This window comes from Macrotis lagotis, chromosome 2 (genome assembly GCF_037893015.1).
Source record: "Macrotis lagotis isolate mMagLag1 chromosome 2, bilby.v1.9.chrom.fasta, whole genome shotgun sequence".
NCBI classification, from domain to species: Eukaryota; Metazoa; Chordata; class Mammalia; order Peramelemorphia; family Peramelidae; genus Macrotis; species Macrotis lagotis.
The window spans coordinates 135,737,004-135,757,930 of NC_133659.1; the positions used below are offsets into that span (position 1 = coordinate 135,737,004).

The 20,927-nt window shown below is 35.8% G+C and overlaps 1 protein-coding gene across 4 annotated transcripts in view; it reads right to left on the reverse strand.

Annotated features, from left to right (window-relative positions):
- The window catches only part of LOC141513237 (cation channel sperm-associated auxiliary subunit epsilon-like), a 139,258-nt gene that overhangs the window by 25,946 nt on the left and 92,385 nt on the right, over nt 1–20,927 (reverse strand). For 3 of the 4 annotated variants that reach the window (XM_074222860.1, XM_074222863.1, XM_074222862.1), the window contains 5 exons: nt 18,501–18,576; nt 14,103–14,155; nt 10,621–10,671; nt 1,939–1,972; nt 1,785–1,864 (listed from right to left, as the gene is read on the reverse strand). In XM_074222860.1, coding sequence (XP_074078961.1) covers nt 1,785–1,864; nt 1,939–1,972; nt 10,621–10,671; nt 14,103–14,155; nt 18,501–18,576 — 294 coding nt within the window. The remainder of the gene's footprint in view (nt 1–1,784; nt 1,865–1,938; nt 1,973–10,620; nt 10,672–14,102; nt 14,156–18,500; nt 18,577–20,927) is intronic. The other variant, XM_074222861.1, reaches the window with a different exon arrangement.

Genomic DNA, 20,927 nt, shown 5'->3' on the forward strand with positions numbered 1-20,927 from the left:
TATTTGTTTTTGTTATTCTTTTATCTATCTGGCATATTTCCTGCTATTTGAGATGATGGAGGAGATCTGGTCTAAGATTCAATTTCTCTTGTCTGCCCCATTGGAAGGCATAACAAACTTCAGAGTCAAGATGGAGGTTCAAATTCTTCTATTTACAATTAATAATGATGATAACCTTAAATAACCAGCATTTCATGTTTGCAATGTGCTTTACATATATTATCTCATTTGATCTTCTCAATTACCCTGGAATGTTGATGCTATTATTATCCTGTTTTTACTAAAGAGGAAAATTAAGCTAAGAAGAGTCAAATGATTTATCCAGGACCACATAGCCAGAAGAAACATGAGGCAAGTATATCAGACCCAGTACACTTCATATTGCACCACAGAGCAATTTACTATCTGTGTGACTTTGAGCAAGAGGTTTTACCTCTCTTGGGCTCATCTTCCTCAACTATAAAAGGGAACATTGGACTAGATGATTTTCCAATTCTAGATCTATGACCTTGTGATCATATAATATATAAAATAAAGGAGCTGGACAAAACAACCTTTGGTCCCTCCTAGCTCTAAAGCTATGATACTCTCAGTCATCTTGCTGACAATTGAACAAAAATTTAATTAGGTCAGCCTTAGGTTTTATTTATTGACTATAAGATTAAAGGAATAGGGACTACATAATAAAATCTTGGTAGAATTATTCTAAAGGTTATTAGATAATTGAACTACTAAAAGATTGTTGCAAGGTTATATGATTAGGGGCAGCTAGGTGGCATAGTGGATGAAGCACCGGCCTTGGAGTCAGGAGTACCTGGGTTCAAATCTGGTCTCAGACACTTAATAATTGCCTAGCTGTGTGGCCTTGGGCAAGCCACTTAACCCCATTTGCCTTGCAAAAAAATGTTATATGATTAATATGGCTAAGACATTGTAGATATCTGTGACAGAAAAAATTTTGGGACAAAAGACCTTAATTTGAATCTTGACTCTAACTCTTACTACTTCTAGCATTTTGAGCAAGTAATTTAATCTCTCAATATCTTGGTTTCTTTATCTATAAAATAAGAATGAAGCAGATAATCTGTTATTCTTTCTAATTTAAATTTACTCCCAAATGCTTATCTTTTTATTTCTCATTTGAAGCATCATCTACTGAAAAAAAAGTAAATTCATGACCTGTGGATTTAAAATGACCTTCAAGATGGTTCAAAATTATGAATATTACTATAGTGACAATAATGTATAACTCCAGAGTTTCCCAGAAGGCAGGGGAAGGTAATGGTTTTCTTCTGGTCTCTTATAGCAGCTATACAGTGTTCTTTAGCTATTTTTTAAAAATATCTTTCAGGGAGAAATGGATTACCCAAGAGCCTGGATAAATTGAATCTTCTTGAGTTCTTAAATAGACAATACCCACTAGGGTAAATCTAGATTTACTGTATCAATAGAGTGTTGCATATTAGCTGGTGGAAGAACTGGGAACTTTGTAGGTCAATTGTATCAGTAACCATTATAGATCTGTAAAAACAAAGTTTTCAGGGCACATTTATGATTTGATTCAATATTCCAAAGGAAGAATTTTGACAATGACTCTGAAGAACAGAATTAAAGCAAAACAAATTGAACATTTGCAATAACATAAGAACTATATATAGTGCACTTTATCAATGAAAGCAAACAAAATCTATTATTGACCTATGGTGATCAGTTAGCCATGTTTTTAATCCTATGAATTAGAAAAATGCAAGATAAATTGGAAAATGTTTTAGAATATTACTTACAAAAGAACAACAGGGTGGAATTGATTCAACACATTAATTCTGAAAGGGCAGCCATATAAGCTAAAATTATAATCTACAATCTAGAAAAGAAAAAATGCATTAATTATTTTTATTTGTTTGATTTATTGGACAAGAAAATTCATAGTTTTTTTACCTTGTCTTCAGGTGGATTGTCCCTCAAATATTTCCTAATAAAAAGGAGACATTTTAAAATACTGAAGTTTCACACATTAAAATAAGAATGCATTTCTGGTCTAAAACAAATTTCAATTTTATAGTCACACTATGCAAACAAATAAGGATCTTATCTTTTAACTAGTGTTTAGGATGGAGGATCTTCAATTAAGCTAAGTATCGCAAACCTAATTTTGCAGTTTTAAGGGATATTTGGAAATAAAGTTCTTTACTTTAATGAGAAACACATGCTTTTTTGGGGGGAGAGCAGTATAATAATCTTTAGGAAGAAAAAAGTGTCATATCCTGGGAATCACTGATTTACACATCATCTAAGCTAAGAACAAATGAGACAGCGTGGTGTAGTGGATAGATGATCAGGCTTGAAGTCAGGAAGACCAGTCCAACATGCTAGATTTATGACTATGGCAAAACCATTCAGCATCCCAGTGCCCTAAAGCAATTTTTTCCTCACTTGACACCAATGGAACTACCATGGTAAATGAAGAGGTAAGTAACCTAGGTCTAATTGAATCAATGCCGTGTCCTTGATTAATAACCTTTCCATGTTATGTCTAAATAAACTATTAGATGGACTACCTATAAATCTATTCAGCCCAGACTAAAGCCTGAACCATCAGACCAGTCTGAATTAGGCCTTGACCTACAGTACCATAGGAAACCAGTCTGGTAGTTCAGGGGATAGGGCACATTCTCTTCTATCTTTATGAATTCCTTTATCAGTCTGAACTTCATTAACCTGGTGAAGTCTATGAATCTCTTCTCTGGACAAGATTTTTAAATGCACAAAAAGTCCTATGACAACAGGCAAGTGATGAAGTAGCAGATATAGACACCCTATTTCCAGGGAGCTGTACAGGTCTCTCAGTGCATAGGATTGTCTTCTCATTGGACTGAAGCAGCATAGGGATTCAGCAGTCCCCTTGCTGTCTTTAAGGACTGCATTCCTCACCTCTTGTAGTGAGGAAGGAACCGGAAAAGTTTCCTTAAAAATTATCCTCTACACTTAACTTAACCCTGGCCTACTTACTGCATCAAAAATGTACAAAATTTTTTGCAAAGATTATTCCACTTACCACTGCTACATAGAACAACTTGTAATCCAGTAGATCTGAAAGGCGAACAGTTTTTGTTTCGAGAGAACTCGGCAGGTATTACAACCAAATAGTTGCTCTGAGTGAAGCAAGGATGGCAAATGAAGAGCAGCTACAAAATCAAAGTGGGATATATATATATACATATATATCTTTTTTTTTTTTCTGGAGTGGCTGCAGGATTGAAGAACCCTGTGAAGCTGGCTTAGATTTTTCAATGAAAACTGACCTAATCAACAAGCTCCAAAAGGAGTGAATGACAGGCTCATGACAATGGAAATGCCACTTGCAGGAAAGCAAAGCTCCTGCCATGATGAACCCTAGAGGTCAAAGAAAAAATGTGCCAGAAGAGGACAAGCTTGTAGTTCTCTTGTAGTTCTCAGTGACACCAGAGTAGGCACAGATTATTAGACATAGCAAAGAGTTCCTGGGAAGAATGGAGCAATGGTAACTTACTATTGTAGACTTCTGCAACACCAAACTGTCTTTCAACTACTTAAACTCAATTAAACTTTATGGTTGTACACTTGCAGCATTTAATAGATTATAACTGTAAGAAGAAGAGACAGATAGGTTGTGATGTATGGTACAGAATGCTGGACTTATCCTCTTTAAGCTAAACATTCACATTCAACAAAAGTAGTGTCCCCTAGCCAAGATGATTACCAGAAGCCTTAATACCAGCATACAGATTAAAGCACTTCTAGTGTGAACAGTTTGTTGCTAACTTGGAGGGAAATCTGAACATGATAAGATATCCACTCTTTTCTGCTCCACTGATGCCAACCATATTTCAGAGATTTGCTGTACAGAAAATTTACAAACATCAAGATTGATTTAATGAAAATAGGGAAATTCAGAAGCTGATAAATGAAAAATGAGAACTCCATAGGGTTTACCAGCAACATAATTTACTCATATCTAAGAAGACAATATTTCATTCCATGAAAAAGTAAAGTGCAAGCAAAACTTAGAGAACTGCAGAATTCTTGGCTCAGGGAGGTTGATGAAATTCAGTTTTATGTAATAGCAACATTCCAAAGTGCTTTTATGATGTCCTGAAGGCTATTTATGGTCCAAAGACCTATGATTTTTCTTAACTACTTAGTGCTGATAGAGCCACAAGGAATAGTGAGAAGATGATCCAGGAGAGATGGACTCAACACCTTCATAGTGTTCTCCACAGACTGTCATCAATCAATGCTGAAGTCAGGTTGAAGTCATTTCTAGCCGAACTTCCAACTGAAGAAGAGGTTTTGAATGCCATTAGACTCCTTTCCTGTGGCAAAGCACCTGGTGCTGATTTTATTCCAGTTGAGATTTACAAGGGAGGGAATCCACTGCTCATACAAAAGTTGACTGAAATCTTTCAGGTTTTATGGCAAGAGCAGGTTATTTCTCAGATATTCAAGGATGCCCCCATTGAGCATCTACTTTTGAGAAAAGGAAATGGATTGTCTCATGACAATCACTGGGGAGGGGGGATGAGGGAGACTTTTGCTTAGTCCCTGCCAGAGATATTCTTGCCAGGCTTCATCTATAAGATGGTTACCTCCCTGAGAGCTAGCATGACTTCAGAAAGGGCTGAGAAATGGTGGTATGGTTTTTGCTGCATGACAACTCTGGGAGAAATGCCAGGAGCAGAACAGAGGTCCATACATAATGTTCTTTGATCTAAGACCTTTGATGCTGCCAGTGATGAGGTTTTGAGGGAGATCATGGCAAAATTTGATTTTTTCATTAGTATCATATGTCAGTTTAATGATGGCATGCTTGCAAGGGTTCTGGATTATGATGCTCTTGTGCTTTCCCAGTCAACAATGGAGTGAAGCAGAACAGTGTGCTTGCTCCCATACATGATGTTTTCAGCAATGTTATCAGATCCCTTCAATGAGGATAAAAATGCCATCAAGGTCAATTACTGCACTGACAAGTAATTTATAAGTCTAGATGAATATGGAGGGAGAGTTGGTATCTGACTTTTTTGTTCACAGATGACTGTGCATTCAATACAACCTTTGGGGCTCAGATGCATCAAAGTATGATAAGTTCTCTTCTGCTTGTCCTAATTTTGGCCTGGCCATTAACTTCAAGAAATCATGCTTTCCACCAATCACCACCACACCATTTATATGTGGAACCATTGGTTACAGTAAATGAAGAAATTTTGAATGCTATAGATTAGTTCACTTACCTTGACAGTATACTTTCCAGGGGAGCATGCATTGCCAGACCTAGCTCAGTGTTTGAGAAGTTCTGAAGTAAAGTGTGGGAGTGAAGATGTATTAGATTATCTACCATACTGAAGGTCAACATTATGCTGACTTCATTGGTATATCCCTGTGAATCCAGGGTATTCTACCAGCATCATTCTAGGAAACTGAGTTGATTCCATTTGAAGATCTGCTGGCAAGATAAGATAATGGACACTGAAGTCCTTTCTTGGGCTACACTGCCAAGCATTCAAACTCTACTGCAGAGTGCAGATCTTATGGATTGATCACATAGTTAATGCAAATATACATATGAATAAAAGACTTTTGTGGAGAACTTACACAAGAGGTCAGAAGAAATGATACAAGGACTCTCTCAAGGTCTCTCAACAACTTTGAAATCGATTGTGAGAAATGAGGAGATACTGGCACAGCATCTCCCAGCATGGTGCACCTGCATTAAAGAAGTTCTGGGCTCCCCAAACAAAGAATTGCAGTAGTTGAAAAAAAATGTGAGATGCACAAATTTAAAAATATCTCCACTCCAAATATTCATATAGACTATTTATGACCAAATTGAGGTAGAGCCTTCTGAGTCATAGTCAGACACGTTTGTGTTGTCACTTTGGTCCTCTTTGAGCATGAAGGACAACTACCACTATCTCAAATGATTTGAGGTCCAAGGAGGAGTTGATTTTATTAATACATAGAACAATTTGGTCATCCTTACATCATAATGATATTTTTGTTGTTCAGTCATTTCAGTTGTGTCTGATTCTTCATGAGCCCAGTTTTTTTTCCAGGGTTTTCTTGGCAAAGATATGGGAAGGGTTTGCCAATTCCTTCTCCAACTCAACTTGCAGATGCAGAAACTGAGGCAAATAAGGTTAAGTGATTTGCACAGGGTTACCAGTTAGTGTCTGAGATCACATTTGAACTTGCACGACTCCAGGCTCAGCTCTCTATTCACTGTGTTACCTCGCTGCCCTAATGCTCATGATAACTGCATTACCACAAGGCTATGATGAAGATAATTATAGCTAAAGCCCCAATCTCTGATGAAGATAGCTGTTGGAAATCTTCTCTTTTGGCATTAGCACCTATGCTAGGAGAAAGAAGACTCCAGCCTGCCTGGTGGAAAGCTGTAAGAAAGAACCTTGGATATATATTCAAGTTGTTCTGAAAGAAGATATTAAGAAGAAAGGTGGCTAGAGGAATTTCCAAATTCCAAAACTTGGTGGTTTATAAAATGAAGAGGCATACTTGCCTGGGTACTAGAAAAAAGGAAATAAATAGCTTAGGATTTAATAAGCCATTTCAAAATTGATGAATCCTTAAAGTTCCCATAGACCTGGAATGGTCACCTTTATGACCCAATTGTAAAATAACCTTGATACTTCAATGGATATTTTTGTAGGTTCTCCCCCCTCCTCCATTGGCATAGAATGTGACCCCAGCCATGCTTTCTCCTAACTCTTGTCTATTTTCCCCTAAATCCTTCACAAGAAGTCAGTAATATTCTATGAGTTTCCTTCCAGATTTCTGGGCATTTCATGTGATAATTGCTATAATAGCTAGTGCTTATTGCTACATGAAGGTCCCATTTTTTTATTTTGGCAGCATACATCTTTCTTATGGCAACCCTAATCTTCTTGCACAATTTTTTCTTGGTGAAACAGAGCAAAAATGGTTTGGCTTCATCAAGAACAGGTTGTATCAGAAGAACCTTCTATTTCCCTTTTTGTCAGGTTTACTCACCAAGCAGATAGGAAAATGTACACATTTGCCAACATATTAACTCAAACATTTTAGAGAGTATCTCAAATTTTGTGGCAAAGGTGGAGAGAGCTGAAGTAGATGACAATACAATTAGATGGATTGGGAACTGGTTGAATGTCTGGATGAGTCCCTAATGCTTCAATATCAGTGTGGGAAGGCATAGTTCATGGTCTTCATAGCTTTATTAACTTTAGCTCTTTTCTGTTTGCATGACTGATGCTGAGTGAAGTGAGCAGAATCAGGAGAACATTATACACATTAGCAGCAACATTGCATGATGATCAATTAAAATAGACTTGGCTCCTCTCAGCAGTTTAGTAGTCAAGGAAATTCTGAAAGACTTGTGATGGAAAATGCCATACACATCCAGAGAAAAAAATTATGGTGTTCAATTTTTTTTATTAAAGATTTTATTTATTTTGAGTTTTATAATTTTTCCCTCCTTACTCCCCCCTCCCAGAAAGCAATTTGTCAGTCTTTACTTTGTTTCCATGTTGTACATTGATCCAAACTGAGTGTGATGAGAGAGAAATTATATCCTTAAACAAATTATATACTTAAACAAAAAGTATAAGAGATAACAAAATCAGACAATAAGATTTTTTTTTCTAAAGGGAATAGTCCTTGAACTTTGTTCTATCTCCATGGTTCTTTATTTGGATACAGATGGTATTTTCCATTGCAGACAGCCCAAAATTGTCCCTGATTGTTGCACTGATGGAATGAGCAAGTCCATCAAGGTTGATCATTGCCCCCATGTCGCTGTTAGGATGTACAGAGTTTTTCTGGTTCTGCTCATCTCACTCAGCATCAGTTCATGTAAATCTCTCCAGGCTTCCCTGAATTCCTGTCCCTCCTGGTTTCTAATAGAACAATAGTGTTCCATGACATACATATACCACAATTTGCTAAGCCATTCCCCAATGAAGGACATTTACTTGATTTCCAATTCTTTGCCACCACAAACAGGGCTGCTATGAATATTTTTGTACAAGTGATGATGGTGTTCAATTTTTAAAACTTCTTTTATGTATCTTTCTTTTTCATGTTTTTTTCTCCCTTAGTTCTGATTCTTCTTTCATAACACAACTAATATAGAAATATGTTAAACATGGTTATTCATGTTCAACCTGTCTCAGATTTCTTGCTACCATGGCAAGTGGGAAGAGGAGAGAGGAGAGTGATAGAAAAAAAAGTTTACAAAAGCTTACAAAAACTATGAATCTGATCAACCTTGATGGACTTGCACACTCCATCAGTACAATAATCAGGGACAATTTTAGGGGATCTGTGATGGAGAATCCCATCTGTAACCAGAGAAGAAACTGTAGAGTTTAAATGAACACTAAAGATTATTTTCTTCAGTTTTTGAAAGTTGTTGTATGTATGTATTACATAATTTTGCTATCTCTAATGTTTACTTTCTTCCTTTTGGATCTGTTTCTTCTCTGAACACATTCAATTTGCATCTATGCATATCATAAAAGCTAATGTAAAAACTATATCAAAGTGCCTTCTGTTGGGGGGAGGGGAGAGGAGAAGGAAGAAAAAATAATTGTAAAATTCAAAATATTGCAAAAAAAATGATTCTAAGAAACTACCATTGGATGTAATTGAAAAAAAAAATAAAATAATTATATAATTAAAAAAATAAGATGAATCCGGGACAGCTAGGTGGCACAGTGCATAGAGCACTTTCCTTGGAGTCAGGAGGATCTGACAAATGCTGCTTCAGATATTTAATAATTACCTTGTTGTGTGAACTTAACTGTGTCACTTAACCCCATTGCCTTGGAAAAAAAAAGATGAATCCAATTTAAATGTCTTTAAAAGTTAAGACATTTCAAAGTTGTTACCAGAGTCTAGGATCTTATCTTGCTATTGAATGACTTTAGAAGCCTCTTAATTGGCTTATTTCCAAATATCATTTTAGTTCATACAGCTTATTCATTCCTTTATCAATATTCATCAACATTCCACTACTTCAATATATCTACAATCTCATAGATGTAAGTATCCCAAAAATATAGATTGCAACTCATCTGGGAGGTCCATCCAATATGTTGGAGATTTTTCTTGATGTTGTGAGGATATGTACAGGACTGATAAGACTTCCACACTGATAACTCTCATCCTGAATAAAATTTTTTCAAGTAAACCTTATTTTGATGACATCATTTGCACTGCTTCTCAGACACAATTTCTTCTATATAATGTTTTGTAGCCTGTTCCCTCTATATTTTCATTTTTCTCTGGATGGAAGTTCATGAACTTTTTTTTTGCAATTTTAATTTTTTAATTTTTTGCAGTTTTTAAACATTTAAAAATTTTATCTTTTCCTCCCTCCCTTACTTCCCTCACCTGAAACAGTAAGCAGCTACCAGTTTTACAAGTGTGATCATGTAAAATATTTTTATGTTAATAATTTTGTACAAGAAACTTAAGAAAAAATGACAGAAAATAAAAAACAGCCTGCTTCATTCTGTAACTAAACAAATAATTCTTTCTCTGGAGGCAGATAGTATGCTTCATCATTAAGTTCTTTGGGATTGTCTTGGATCATGATATTTCAGAGAATAGTTAAGCGATTTACAGTTCTTCATCAAACAATATTGCTGTTATTGTGTACAATATACATTTCACCATGCATTAACTCCAGGTTTTTCAGAGCTTATCCTGCTTGTCATTTCTTGTAACACAGTAATAACCATATATATCCTATTGCCTGATTAATTGGCAGTCCTTCAATTTTAATTCTTAGCCACCACAAAAAAAGCTGCTATAAATATTTTTGTACAAACAAATGTAGCAGTGGTATTGCTGGATCAAAGGCTATGCATAGTTTTTTTTAGCTTGAGCTATTATTTTGGGTATTCTGGGAGCATCCAGGTAATATATATATATATATATATATATATATATATATATATATATATATATATATATGTATATACTTTTTAACAGCATTGTCTGTGCCTTTCCCATGAAAACAAAACACTCCTTCTTTAACTTTCCCTCTTAGAATCCCTAGCTCAGTTACAGAGCTACAGGAAGTTTATTACAATTTCCCCCATTAGCTAGTGTCCTCTTCTGGAAATTACTGTGTAATTACTTTGTATATATTTATAATTCTCTGTGTACATGTGGTTTCCCCAGTAGACTGTAATTTTCTTGAAGGCAGAGACTGTTTCATTTCTGTCTTTGTATCCCTATTGTCCAGCATTAGATCTAGCATTGTAAACTGCAGGAAGAGGAAAAACACTGTACCAATGATGGTGGAACTTTTTCTGCAGTTTAGTTGTCTGGAATACTAAGATTAAAGGACTTGTCTAGGATCAGACAGCCAGTATGTATCAGACAGAGGGTTTCCTGAATCTAAGACTAGCTCTCTAACCACAATGCCATGCTGTCTCTTGAATGGATTAATGAATTGACATGTTTTATGCTTAGGAAATCTTTTTTCTCCAATGAATATTCATTGATCACAAATATTGAATAAGTGATATCGTTATTAATATAGAATTCTATTATTTTTGATATTAAAATATTTCTTACTTTTCAATGATATAGGAAATATTATTACTGTCACATATGTTATCCTGATATCTGTGGGGGGAAATGAGTTTCAATAAAAACAATGACATATTTTTATATTTATTAGATAATATTTAAATTACTTAATGGTATATGAACACAATACAAAAGTTTCTACTATCCTTGAATTTATTCATGTAATATCCTTTACCTGGAATCCCTTCTACCTCCCCCCCTTTTATCAGAGTCAGAATAATTAAATGCCTATTATATAGTGGATTATAAAAAATATTAGACAATCCCTGCCCACAGGGAATTTAAAAATTAATGGAGGAAGACAGCATATAAAAACAAGCAGAAAAGGTAAGGGTTGGTGGATAAAATAGTAGAAAAGTGGAAGGAAGATGATAAAGAAATGCTCTGAAGAGGTGTGTGTGATTTACCAAGTTGAATTCATTTTGTGAATTGATGAGTTCCTAGAGGTCATGAGATTCAATAGATTATTGGCAAGGATTTTGGCCAATATCCTGCCCATTCTTCAAAGCCTATCTCAAATGTCAAGGTTCTTTAGGAAGACTTTCCTGATTTCCCCAGTCGGGTAGGATCTCTCTTTCATTTGTATCCCCATAGTATTCTAGTCCTCTTTTAGTGGAGCTTAAGTTTCTGATTTATTTTATTGTCACATTCTTGTCTTATCCCCTTTACTAGACTGTAAATTCCTAAAAGGTAAAGATAGTGGATTAATTAATCATCACTGAAAGCCTGAATATTCTTGTTCAGATTTTGCTCATTGTGGGCACTCAAATACTTTTTGAATTGATTTTAATCATTATATATATGACAAGGTCAAATATAATTGCTTGAACCAATTTTTTTCTACCTATACTTGTTCTTTTTTAGATAGACATCCTTTATTCTAGGTTCTAGTGATTGAAAGTTCAAGAGTTGCTTTTTAGACCAAATTATGTCCAAATTATGCTCATTTTACTTTTTTTAGCTGTCTTCAGGAAGTAGGAGCTTTGATTGCTACTACAATGATTTCAAGTTTTCTAGTCAAACTAATGAAATGCTATGTATACTGTTTGAATCACTACAAAGTTTCAAGATTAGATTTGGAAGATGTCAAGGAGGTCATCAGTTTCTCCTCCTTGGAAGCAGAGCCCAGATGACCATTTTTTAGGTATGTGATAATGTAGGTCCTTTCACCTAAGAGTGGGACTGACTAGAAGGGACTTTTTGGAGTTCCTTCTCACTTTAAAATTCTGTGATTCTGTGAATATGTAACTATTATGGAGAGGTTGCTGCCTATCTTCATTGGTACCTGAACCACTTGAATGGGAGATAAAGTGATTTTAGGGCCTCTTAGGAGTCCAGGTTGACTTTTAGAGGTTTAGACCCAACTCCAAATGCCCTCTTCTTTAAGAAATCTGAACTTGTTGGATTTAAAAGTACTAAGTAGAATAAGAATTCTCCTCTGAATAAAGAACCCCTAAATTCACCCAGATATGAACTCAGAGCAAGACTTCCTGGGAAAGGGAAATGCTAGATGTTTTCCCCTATCACCTTTCTTTTTCAGTGCTCTCTTTTTCCATCATCAGTATTTGGATTATACTGTGGGTGGTGTTAAGGAATCTGACATCATTTTTGGCCCAAAGTTATGTATTTGGAAAGGCAAAAGGCTAGTTAGTGTATGTCCCCTTGAAGATGGTTATAGTTAACTTTACCTGATTGTTTGAAAATGACTATTAAAATTCACTATTAAAGAGACTGATTTGTTGATGAATTTATTTTTATTTTTGCAAGGCAATGTGGTTAAGTGACATGCCCAAGGTCACATGGCTAAATAATCATTAAGTGTCTGAGGCGGGATTTGAGCTCAGGTACTCTTGAAATTCAAGAATTTTTTTAACCTGGATTGATATATAATTGATTTTCTTTGAAATCCTATGTATTTTATTTTGCACATTTGAAAACATTTTAGACTTTACCAGATTGCTAAGAGTTAAAAAAAAACTGGTTAAGAAGGAAAAGATTTATGAATGCTAGTATAAGATATCATGTTTTTACAAATGTGATAATTGACAGTTTTTTTTCAGGGGGAAAAGATCTCAAAATAACAATATATTTTTTTCTGGCTCTCTTCCCAACCTCCACACAGGGATAGTGTAGGAAAGAATTACCTTTTTTTGGAAATACTCATTTATCCCAAATTTGGACTATATAAAGCTGGTTTATGATATAGAAATGTTACTGCATATGGTATATTGTACAAAAGTGTACAATATTACCTAAGAAAATATTACCAAGGCAATATTACCAAGGGAGAAATGGTTCAGGGCCTTGCAAAACCAGACATTCTCTTGGTCTAGTATTTGAGGTCTGATAGGCCTGGAAAATGAGTACAGACTCACTCCATAGAGAGCAAAGAAAGAAGAAAAAGAATCATACAAAAATATTTACTGTAGTTGTATTGTTTGTAATAGCTGAAAACTAAGCAGATAATCTCCTATTGAGGAATACTTCAACAAATATGGCATAGGAATGTAATAAAATATAATATGGTGATGGACTTAAAAGTGTAGAATGAGGCATACATTTTGAACATGGTCAATGCAGGAATTTTTGTTGGACTATGAACATTTGTTATTTGTTATGAAGATCCCCCCCCCCCTCCACCTTTTACTGTTCAGTGGAGGAACCCAGAACAGGGAGGAATAATAAATGCTTGGAAAAACAAATAAAAAAACAATTACAAATAATACTAATAAATAGCAGTTACATACTGACCATAAAATTTAACTAAGGGATACTTTGATCACATTTGGGCTAAAATCATTTAGCACAGAGATTTTAGAACAGTCCTCTGGGACCCAGGATGGTGGGAGAAGGAGTTTTTGTGCCTGATTCCAAGTAGGCCCTTAATAAGTGCTGACTTGCACATTGTGGTGTAATAAAGGAGATAGGAAGTGAAAGATAATTTGTTCAATTAAGAAAGGAAATGAAGAAAAGCCTTGATCAGCTGATATGTCACATTAATAATTATTTTTTTGCCACTGACATAGTTTCCAACTTCTCTATGATTTAGAAAGGGACTTTCAAGAGTTATTTTGACCAAACAGTTCATCATCTTGTTTCCAAATTCTCTCTGAACTAATCTGGTTCTTGAATGAAAGCTATATTGTCTGACTCTAGGCCCATATATTCAAAGTTGTTATTTTTCCAGCTTCCTAGGTTTATACAGGCATTATTGTCAAAAGGACTGACTCAATCCTTCACATCATTCCTAGATGGCAGAGTAGGACTTTTAATGGCAGTTTGGCTTAATGGAAAAGGAAGTTTAATATTTAGTTCCCTTAAAAACTCAAGACTAATGGAAACAAAAATTAAATAATAATTTGAATTTTAAAAAAGACTGATTAATCATTTGGTAAAATATATTACTAATTATTATTCATTTTTACTAATGAGTTGTAAATTCAGAGAAAGACAAACACAATACTTACCCTTTGAGTATAATATGTCTTTCTGGAAAACAGCCAACAAATACATGAATTGCCTATAATAAAGTAGTTTAAATGATGAGATCAGTGGACATGATTCAACTTACTTTAAAAAAATCTAGAGCTAGGGAGCAATACATTTTTGAAAATAACAATGCACTAAAAATCTTGGTTCTCCTAACTTTTCAGCCCCTCTTACTTTGCTGCTTTTTCCCACTCCTACCCCTTTAGTGTAGGTGCCTCCTAAGACTCAATCCCTTCCTCTCTAGTCTGCACTTGCAGAACACATCTTCTCTTAGTTTCAATGAGCACCTTTTACATTTTACATTTCAAGTTCTATCTTCTGTATCAAGCTCCAATTTCATTTTTCTGTTTGGGATGTTTTGCAATTTTTTCAAAGTCAACATGCTATGTCAGTCAATAAATATTTTTATTAAGCATCTATCATATGCCAATCACTGAGCTGCAGATACAGAAAAAAGGAGAAGGCAGTTTTGTCTTTAAGAAACTCACCAACTAACATGGAAGATGGTAAGCAAAACATTTGTTTAAAAGGCTACCTAGCAGATAAATAGGGAGGGGAGGTCGTAGAATCAAGACCAGTTGGGAAAGGCTTAGAGTAGATGATGGGATTTTAGTTGGGACTTAAAGAGAATCCTAGAAGCCAGGAAACTGAGATGAAGAGGCAATGGATCACAGACAAGAAGGAAGAGTCAGAGAAAATGCTCTTATCCAAGGGATGGAATGCCTTGTATAAGGAGCAACAAGGGGGCAAGTGTCACTTGATGAATAGTATGTGGTGGACAGTGAGGTGTAAGAAGATTAGAAAGATAGGGGTGAAGATACTAGGTTATGAAAGGCTTTGAACATCAAACAGAATTGTGTATTTGATTCTGGAGGTGAAAGGGAATCACTAGAGGGGAGAGTAACATGGTCAGACCTCTGCTTTAGGAAAATAGTTGGTCAGCTGACTGAGGGATGGGTTGCAGTGAGGAGGGCAGCTAGGTGTTGCAGTGGGATAGAGCACTGGTCTTGGAGTGAGGAGGATCCAATCTGACCTCAGACACTTGATACTTTTCTTTTCTTTCTTTTTTTGTTTTTTTGTAAGGCAAAGGGGTTAAGTGACTTACCCAAGGCCACACAGCTAGGTAATTATTAAGTGTCTAAGGTAACATTTGAACTCAGGTCCTCCTGACTCCAGGGCCAGTGCTCTATCCACTGTGCCACCTAACTGCCCCTTACTAGATAACTTTTTAGCTGTGGGCCTTGGACAAATCATTCTCCCAGATTGCTGCACATCCAGGGACATATCTGGCCACTGGACCCAGATGACTCTGGAGAAAGTAAAGCTTAGCACAGCACCCCCTCACTCAAATCCAGTTCACTTGCTTTTCATGATGGTGTCACCTCCCTAGTATCATCTTCTTCATGAAAATAAGTCAAGGGGCGGCTAGGTGGCACAGTGGATGGAGCACTGGCCCTGGAGTCAGGAGTACCTGAGTTCAAATATGGCCTCAGATACTTAATAATTACCTAGCTGGGTGACCTTGGGCAAGCCACTTAACCCCATTGCCTTGCAAAAACTGAAAAAAAAGGGTCAAACATCATCATTGTGCTGTGAGGAGAGACTTACAGCAGGCAGATCCACCAATAGAGTATTATAATTGCCCAAGTGTGAGGTGATGAGAGCCCATGCCAGGGTGGTAGCAGTATCAGAGGAGAGAAATGGGTGCTTTCAAGAGATGTTATAAAGGTGAAATTCATAGACCTTTTTAGCAGATTGGATATGAGTTGGGAGGATTGAGAGATAGATAGGAAACAAGAATTTAAGTCATCATCCCTTGCCTGGGTTATTATAATAGCCTCCTAACTAGTCTCCTTCCTTTACATCTTTAATTTATATTCCAAAGTGTTGCCAAAATGCTATTATTCAAAAAGCAAAAGTTCAACTATTTTACTTCCCTGTTCAAAAAGTTCCAAGTGTCTTTATTACCTCTCGGATTGAATATAGACCCCTTCTGCTTGGCACTTAGAAGTGCTTTATCACCTGACTCCTTCCTACCTTTCCATTCTTATGATAGGAAAACTGCCTCTTTATACTCTAAGGTGCAGTCTTTTTCGCTGTTCTTCACACACATGGGTGTGTCTATCTTTGGTGTCCATGGCTTTGTGTAGGTTGTCCCTTTGACCTTCAAACTCATTTCAGGTACCTCTTTCTATGTAAGGCCTCTTCTGATTCCTCTAGTAGTTAATACCTCTCCCATATCAACGTTTATTTGTGGTCAGTCAAGCAACAAACACTTCTTGCCCTTTTTGAACTGCAATAAATTCTAGGTATATAAAGGAAAAAAAGACTACCTCCTCTGCAGGAGCTCACATTTTTGGGGGGAAGGAGACAACATGAAGCCAATTATGTATCTCTAATATATATATATATATATATATATATACATGTATATATATATATATATATCCAGCATAAATGAGAGAGGGAAGGCATTTGTACATATTTTGCAAATGCATACACACATACATATGCTAAAGCATTCAAATACTAAATATTTATTTATAATTATATACATGTGTACATTTTTTTTTGGTAGAATGTAAGATACATGAATTTCCTTTTGGTTCCTTGTCTTTCCAGTCTCTGGTACAAAACTGAAGTTAATTGATGCTTGCTGATTGATTGATATTACTTAAACCTGTGTGATTATGAATCAGTCACTTAACCTCTGTGAACCTCAGTTTCTATAGCTGAAAAGTAGGAATACCACTTGTACCATATACCTTGTGAACTTGAGCCCTGTAATGCTTGTTCTCCCCTATTAAATATGCTAGAACTTCCAATCTTCATAGGGGAACCAGACAATGGAATAGAACAACTAACCAATCAGGGGGAATTCTGATGCCAACCTTGACACACCAGTGATCCCTTGTGTAATGACCATGCCTGCAACATCTAAAACTTGAACAGCTAGGAGAGAACATCCTATGAAGTCAATTAAAATAAAGACTTACTAATCATTTGTTCAAAAATACAACTAATTATCATTCATTTTTACCAATGAGCTCTAAATCTAGAGGAAACAAATACAATATAATTAAAATAGACCAATCCTCCAACTTTCTTATTTATTGCATTTTCAGATATCTTCTCCCTAGAACCTCACTTCCTACCTGATTATTCTGTTTCTCCCTCCTTTTTAGCATTTCACAGTGATATTTTATCAACCAAAATGCATTTTTATGAGTAAATCAATGGATGGACCTTAAAAGCACATTATTAGTTATTTTTTCCTTTCCCTTTTCCTTCCTTTCCTACACTTCCCTTATCTTTGTTTGCTTCTCAGTTGCTTCTATTTTATTTCCTCCTTTGCCAGAATATGGCTCTCACTTAGCATGCAATGTAGCTTTGCTTTCAGTGACAGTCTTGTTCATCTAAATGTATATGGGTGAAGGCTGGAGGAATTTGCAATCCAGTTTCAAGTTATACCAGGGTGGCAGCCGCTAATGAGCAATGACTTCAGGGGGCAGCTAGGTGGCGCAGTGGATAGAGCACTGGCCCTGGAGTCAGGAGGACTGGAGTTCAAATCTAGTCTCAGACACAAAATAATTACCTAGCTGTGTGGCCTTGGGCAAGTCACTTAACCCCACTGCTTTGCTAAAAAACTAAAAAAAAAAAAAGAAATGACTTCAGAAATTTTGAGAGCTCAAAGAGGGATTTACAAAAGAAAAGAAAATACTATTAGGTACGTGTGGAACTCAAGCTACAATCAAAATGTTAAAATGACAGAGAAGTGGCAATGACTGCTAATATCAGGCAATATATTGCAAACTTTGGCATCAGCATTAGTTAAAAGGTTTCCTTCAATTCAATCACCATTTTGTTTATTCTTGTTTATTTGAACATTCTTTTGGTATTTCTTTAAACATTTCTGTACTTTGTACAGAATTTATAATTCTGATATATATTGTTAGAATGATTATATTGGGACAACTAGGTGGTACATTGTGTGTGTGTATACACACACACACACACACACACACACACACATATATATATATATATATATATATAGAGAGAGAGAGAGAGAGAGAGAGAGAGAGAGAGAGAGACAGAGAGAGAGAGAGAGAGAGAGAGAGAGAGACAGAGAGAGAGTGCTAGCCCTGGAATCAAGAGGACCTGTGTTCAAATTTGACCTTAAGTTCTTAGTAGCTATTGTACTTAACCCTGTTTGCCTCAAAAAAAGATTATTTTAACTCAAAGCAGAAATCTAAATTTACCACTTCTCCTGCACATACAATGGTTGATCAAAAACCCACTTGAGTGCTAGAAAACACCTTGATAAGAACACATAAATAATGTGAATTAGTAACTTTAATACTTTTGAAACTTACCTTATTAGAAAAAGGACATATTTTTGAAAACTGACTGGGTCGCAGTTGAATCATCACATGACCCATGTGTTCTTCTCTAAGAAAAAGAGTCCATTTAGATTATCATTAAAGCCTAGGACTGAAAGTCATCTAATCAATACCCTTGTCTCTTTGTAAAGGTGTAGACTTAACACTTTCTAAGAGGTGTAAAGTGTGGGGAAATCCTAAAGTCTTGAAAAGCGAAAGTGGCTGAGCGCCACTGTTGAGCCAGCAATAGATTGGGGGGTTATTTTAAGGGATTTTTTCATCCATCATGGGACAATTTATATATGCTTCAATGAGTACAGAAGGAAGAGGATCAGAGCGTCCAGTTAATCCCAAACTAATTTCACCTCTGATCCTACTTGCCTACCAACACTCTTGCTTCCAATAGTTATTGATGTTTATTGAATGAGATCTGCCACTTTTATTCCTGCTCTACCTCTCAATATCAAGGCCTGATTTGTACTTGAAACTTGAAAACAATGATGTAATTGACAGATATAGGGTAGTTGACTGGCTTGAGTTAGGGTATATGGCATGGTTTTTATGATATCACAAAATGGACCAGAAGCTATAAATTGCCTATAAATCACATTATATATTCAGGTCAAAAATGTTAAGACTCAAGAGAAAAATATATTTTTAAAAGATGATTTTTTTCCCTCTAAAACAAAGAAAAAAAGGAAATAAAACCTCTCCTTCTATATATCAAATGATTTTTTAAACTGAGAAAATGATTTTACATACTACACATTTTTATATTTCTAAATTAATCAATAATTTTATATATACTGAAATTCCCCTACAAATTTCTTTTTTGTTGTTGTTTTGTTGTGGTTTTTTTTAAGGTTTTTTTTTTTTGGAAGGTAAATGGGGTTAAGTAGCTTGCCCAAGGCCACACAGCTAGGTAATTATTAAGTTTCTGAGACCGGATTTGAACCCAGGTACTCCTGACTCCAGGGCCGGTGCTTTATCCACTATGCCACCTAGCCACTCCGTCAAATTTCTTTTTAAAGTTTTTTTATAGTTTTCTATAGTGCCTGATCTAAATAACTGTTAATTTGGGGGGAAGAGGTGTTGGAGAGGAGGGGTTACTTATCCAGGACCTGTTTTTTTCATACTAGAAGGAACTCAATCTAGGTGTAAATAACTAGTCTTAAGGACTTTGCAACTTAAATCTTCAGGTAGTATAGGGAGGATAACTGACTCAAGATCACAAGTCAGGACTTGAATTTAGGTTGTCCTGACCTTAAAGTCAACTCTTTCTCTCTATTATTCCATGTCTACTTGTTCTCTATTCAATACAAAATAATATTTAGAAAGATAGAGGGACCTAAACCTCTAGCATTGCATAATAAGCTGCTTAGAAATGGTGATAAAGATTAGTGTCAGAATTGGAAGTACTCCATTGGAACAACAGCAGAGCTTCCCCAGGAGGAAGGTCTTCTTCTTCCTTTTATTTTTCCCCAAGGTGGGGTTAAGTGACTTGCCCAAGGTCACAGAGCTAGGCAATTATTAATTATCTGAGAACACATTTGAACTCAGGTCCTCCTGACTCCAGGACCGGAACTCTATCTACTTTGGCACCCAGCTGTACATGGAGGGTCTACTTTCCAAAAACTCTTACCTAAGGATTCAAGGAGAGAAGGGGCAAAATCACTTTCCCATATTGGTGAACAGCACGGTTACTATCTTATTTTAAGCACTGAGGTCTATGTCATCCCATTTTCTCATTAATATGGTGCCAGAAACTTTTTCACTTTGTCTCAGAAGGCTTTTTGTAGATGCATATAGAAAGGACTCTCTAGAAGTTTCCAATGCCTGCTCTGGGCTTAGAATTTTTTTCAAGAAATATGATTGTGGGGCAGCTAGGTGGCGCAGTGGATAGAGCACCAGCCCTGGAGTCAGGAGGACCTGAGTCCAAATTTGGCCTCAGACACTTAATAATTGCCTAGCTGTGTGACCTTGGGCAAGTCACTTAACCACATTGCCTTGCAAAAACTAGAAAAAAAAAGAAAAAAGAAATATGATTGTAAATTTAGTTATGTGAAAATGTGAATGAAATGTTTTAATCTTATTTTTTAATTAAAATTTTCTTCTTTGTCTCTACCATCAATTATAAATCCTATTGTAGAGATCTTATCACTGTACGTGAGCTTGTCTGGCTCTCTTTGTAATAAATTCCTTCATTATATCAATATTCAGAGGATGTCAAAGACATTCTGTCAGGAGAGGGAGAAATCCCATGATTTATGAATGTTTATATAGGGCATTCTTCCTCTCCCTAATGGAATCCCTATTAGTCAAAAAATTTAAAGAAAAAAGCACAGACAACTATGGCCAAATTTGTAAGTCATGGATTTCTTCTAGAATGTACTAAAAATAATAATTAAAAAGCTCTCAAAT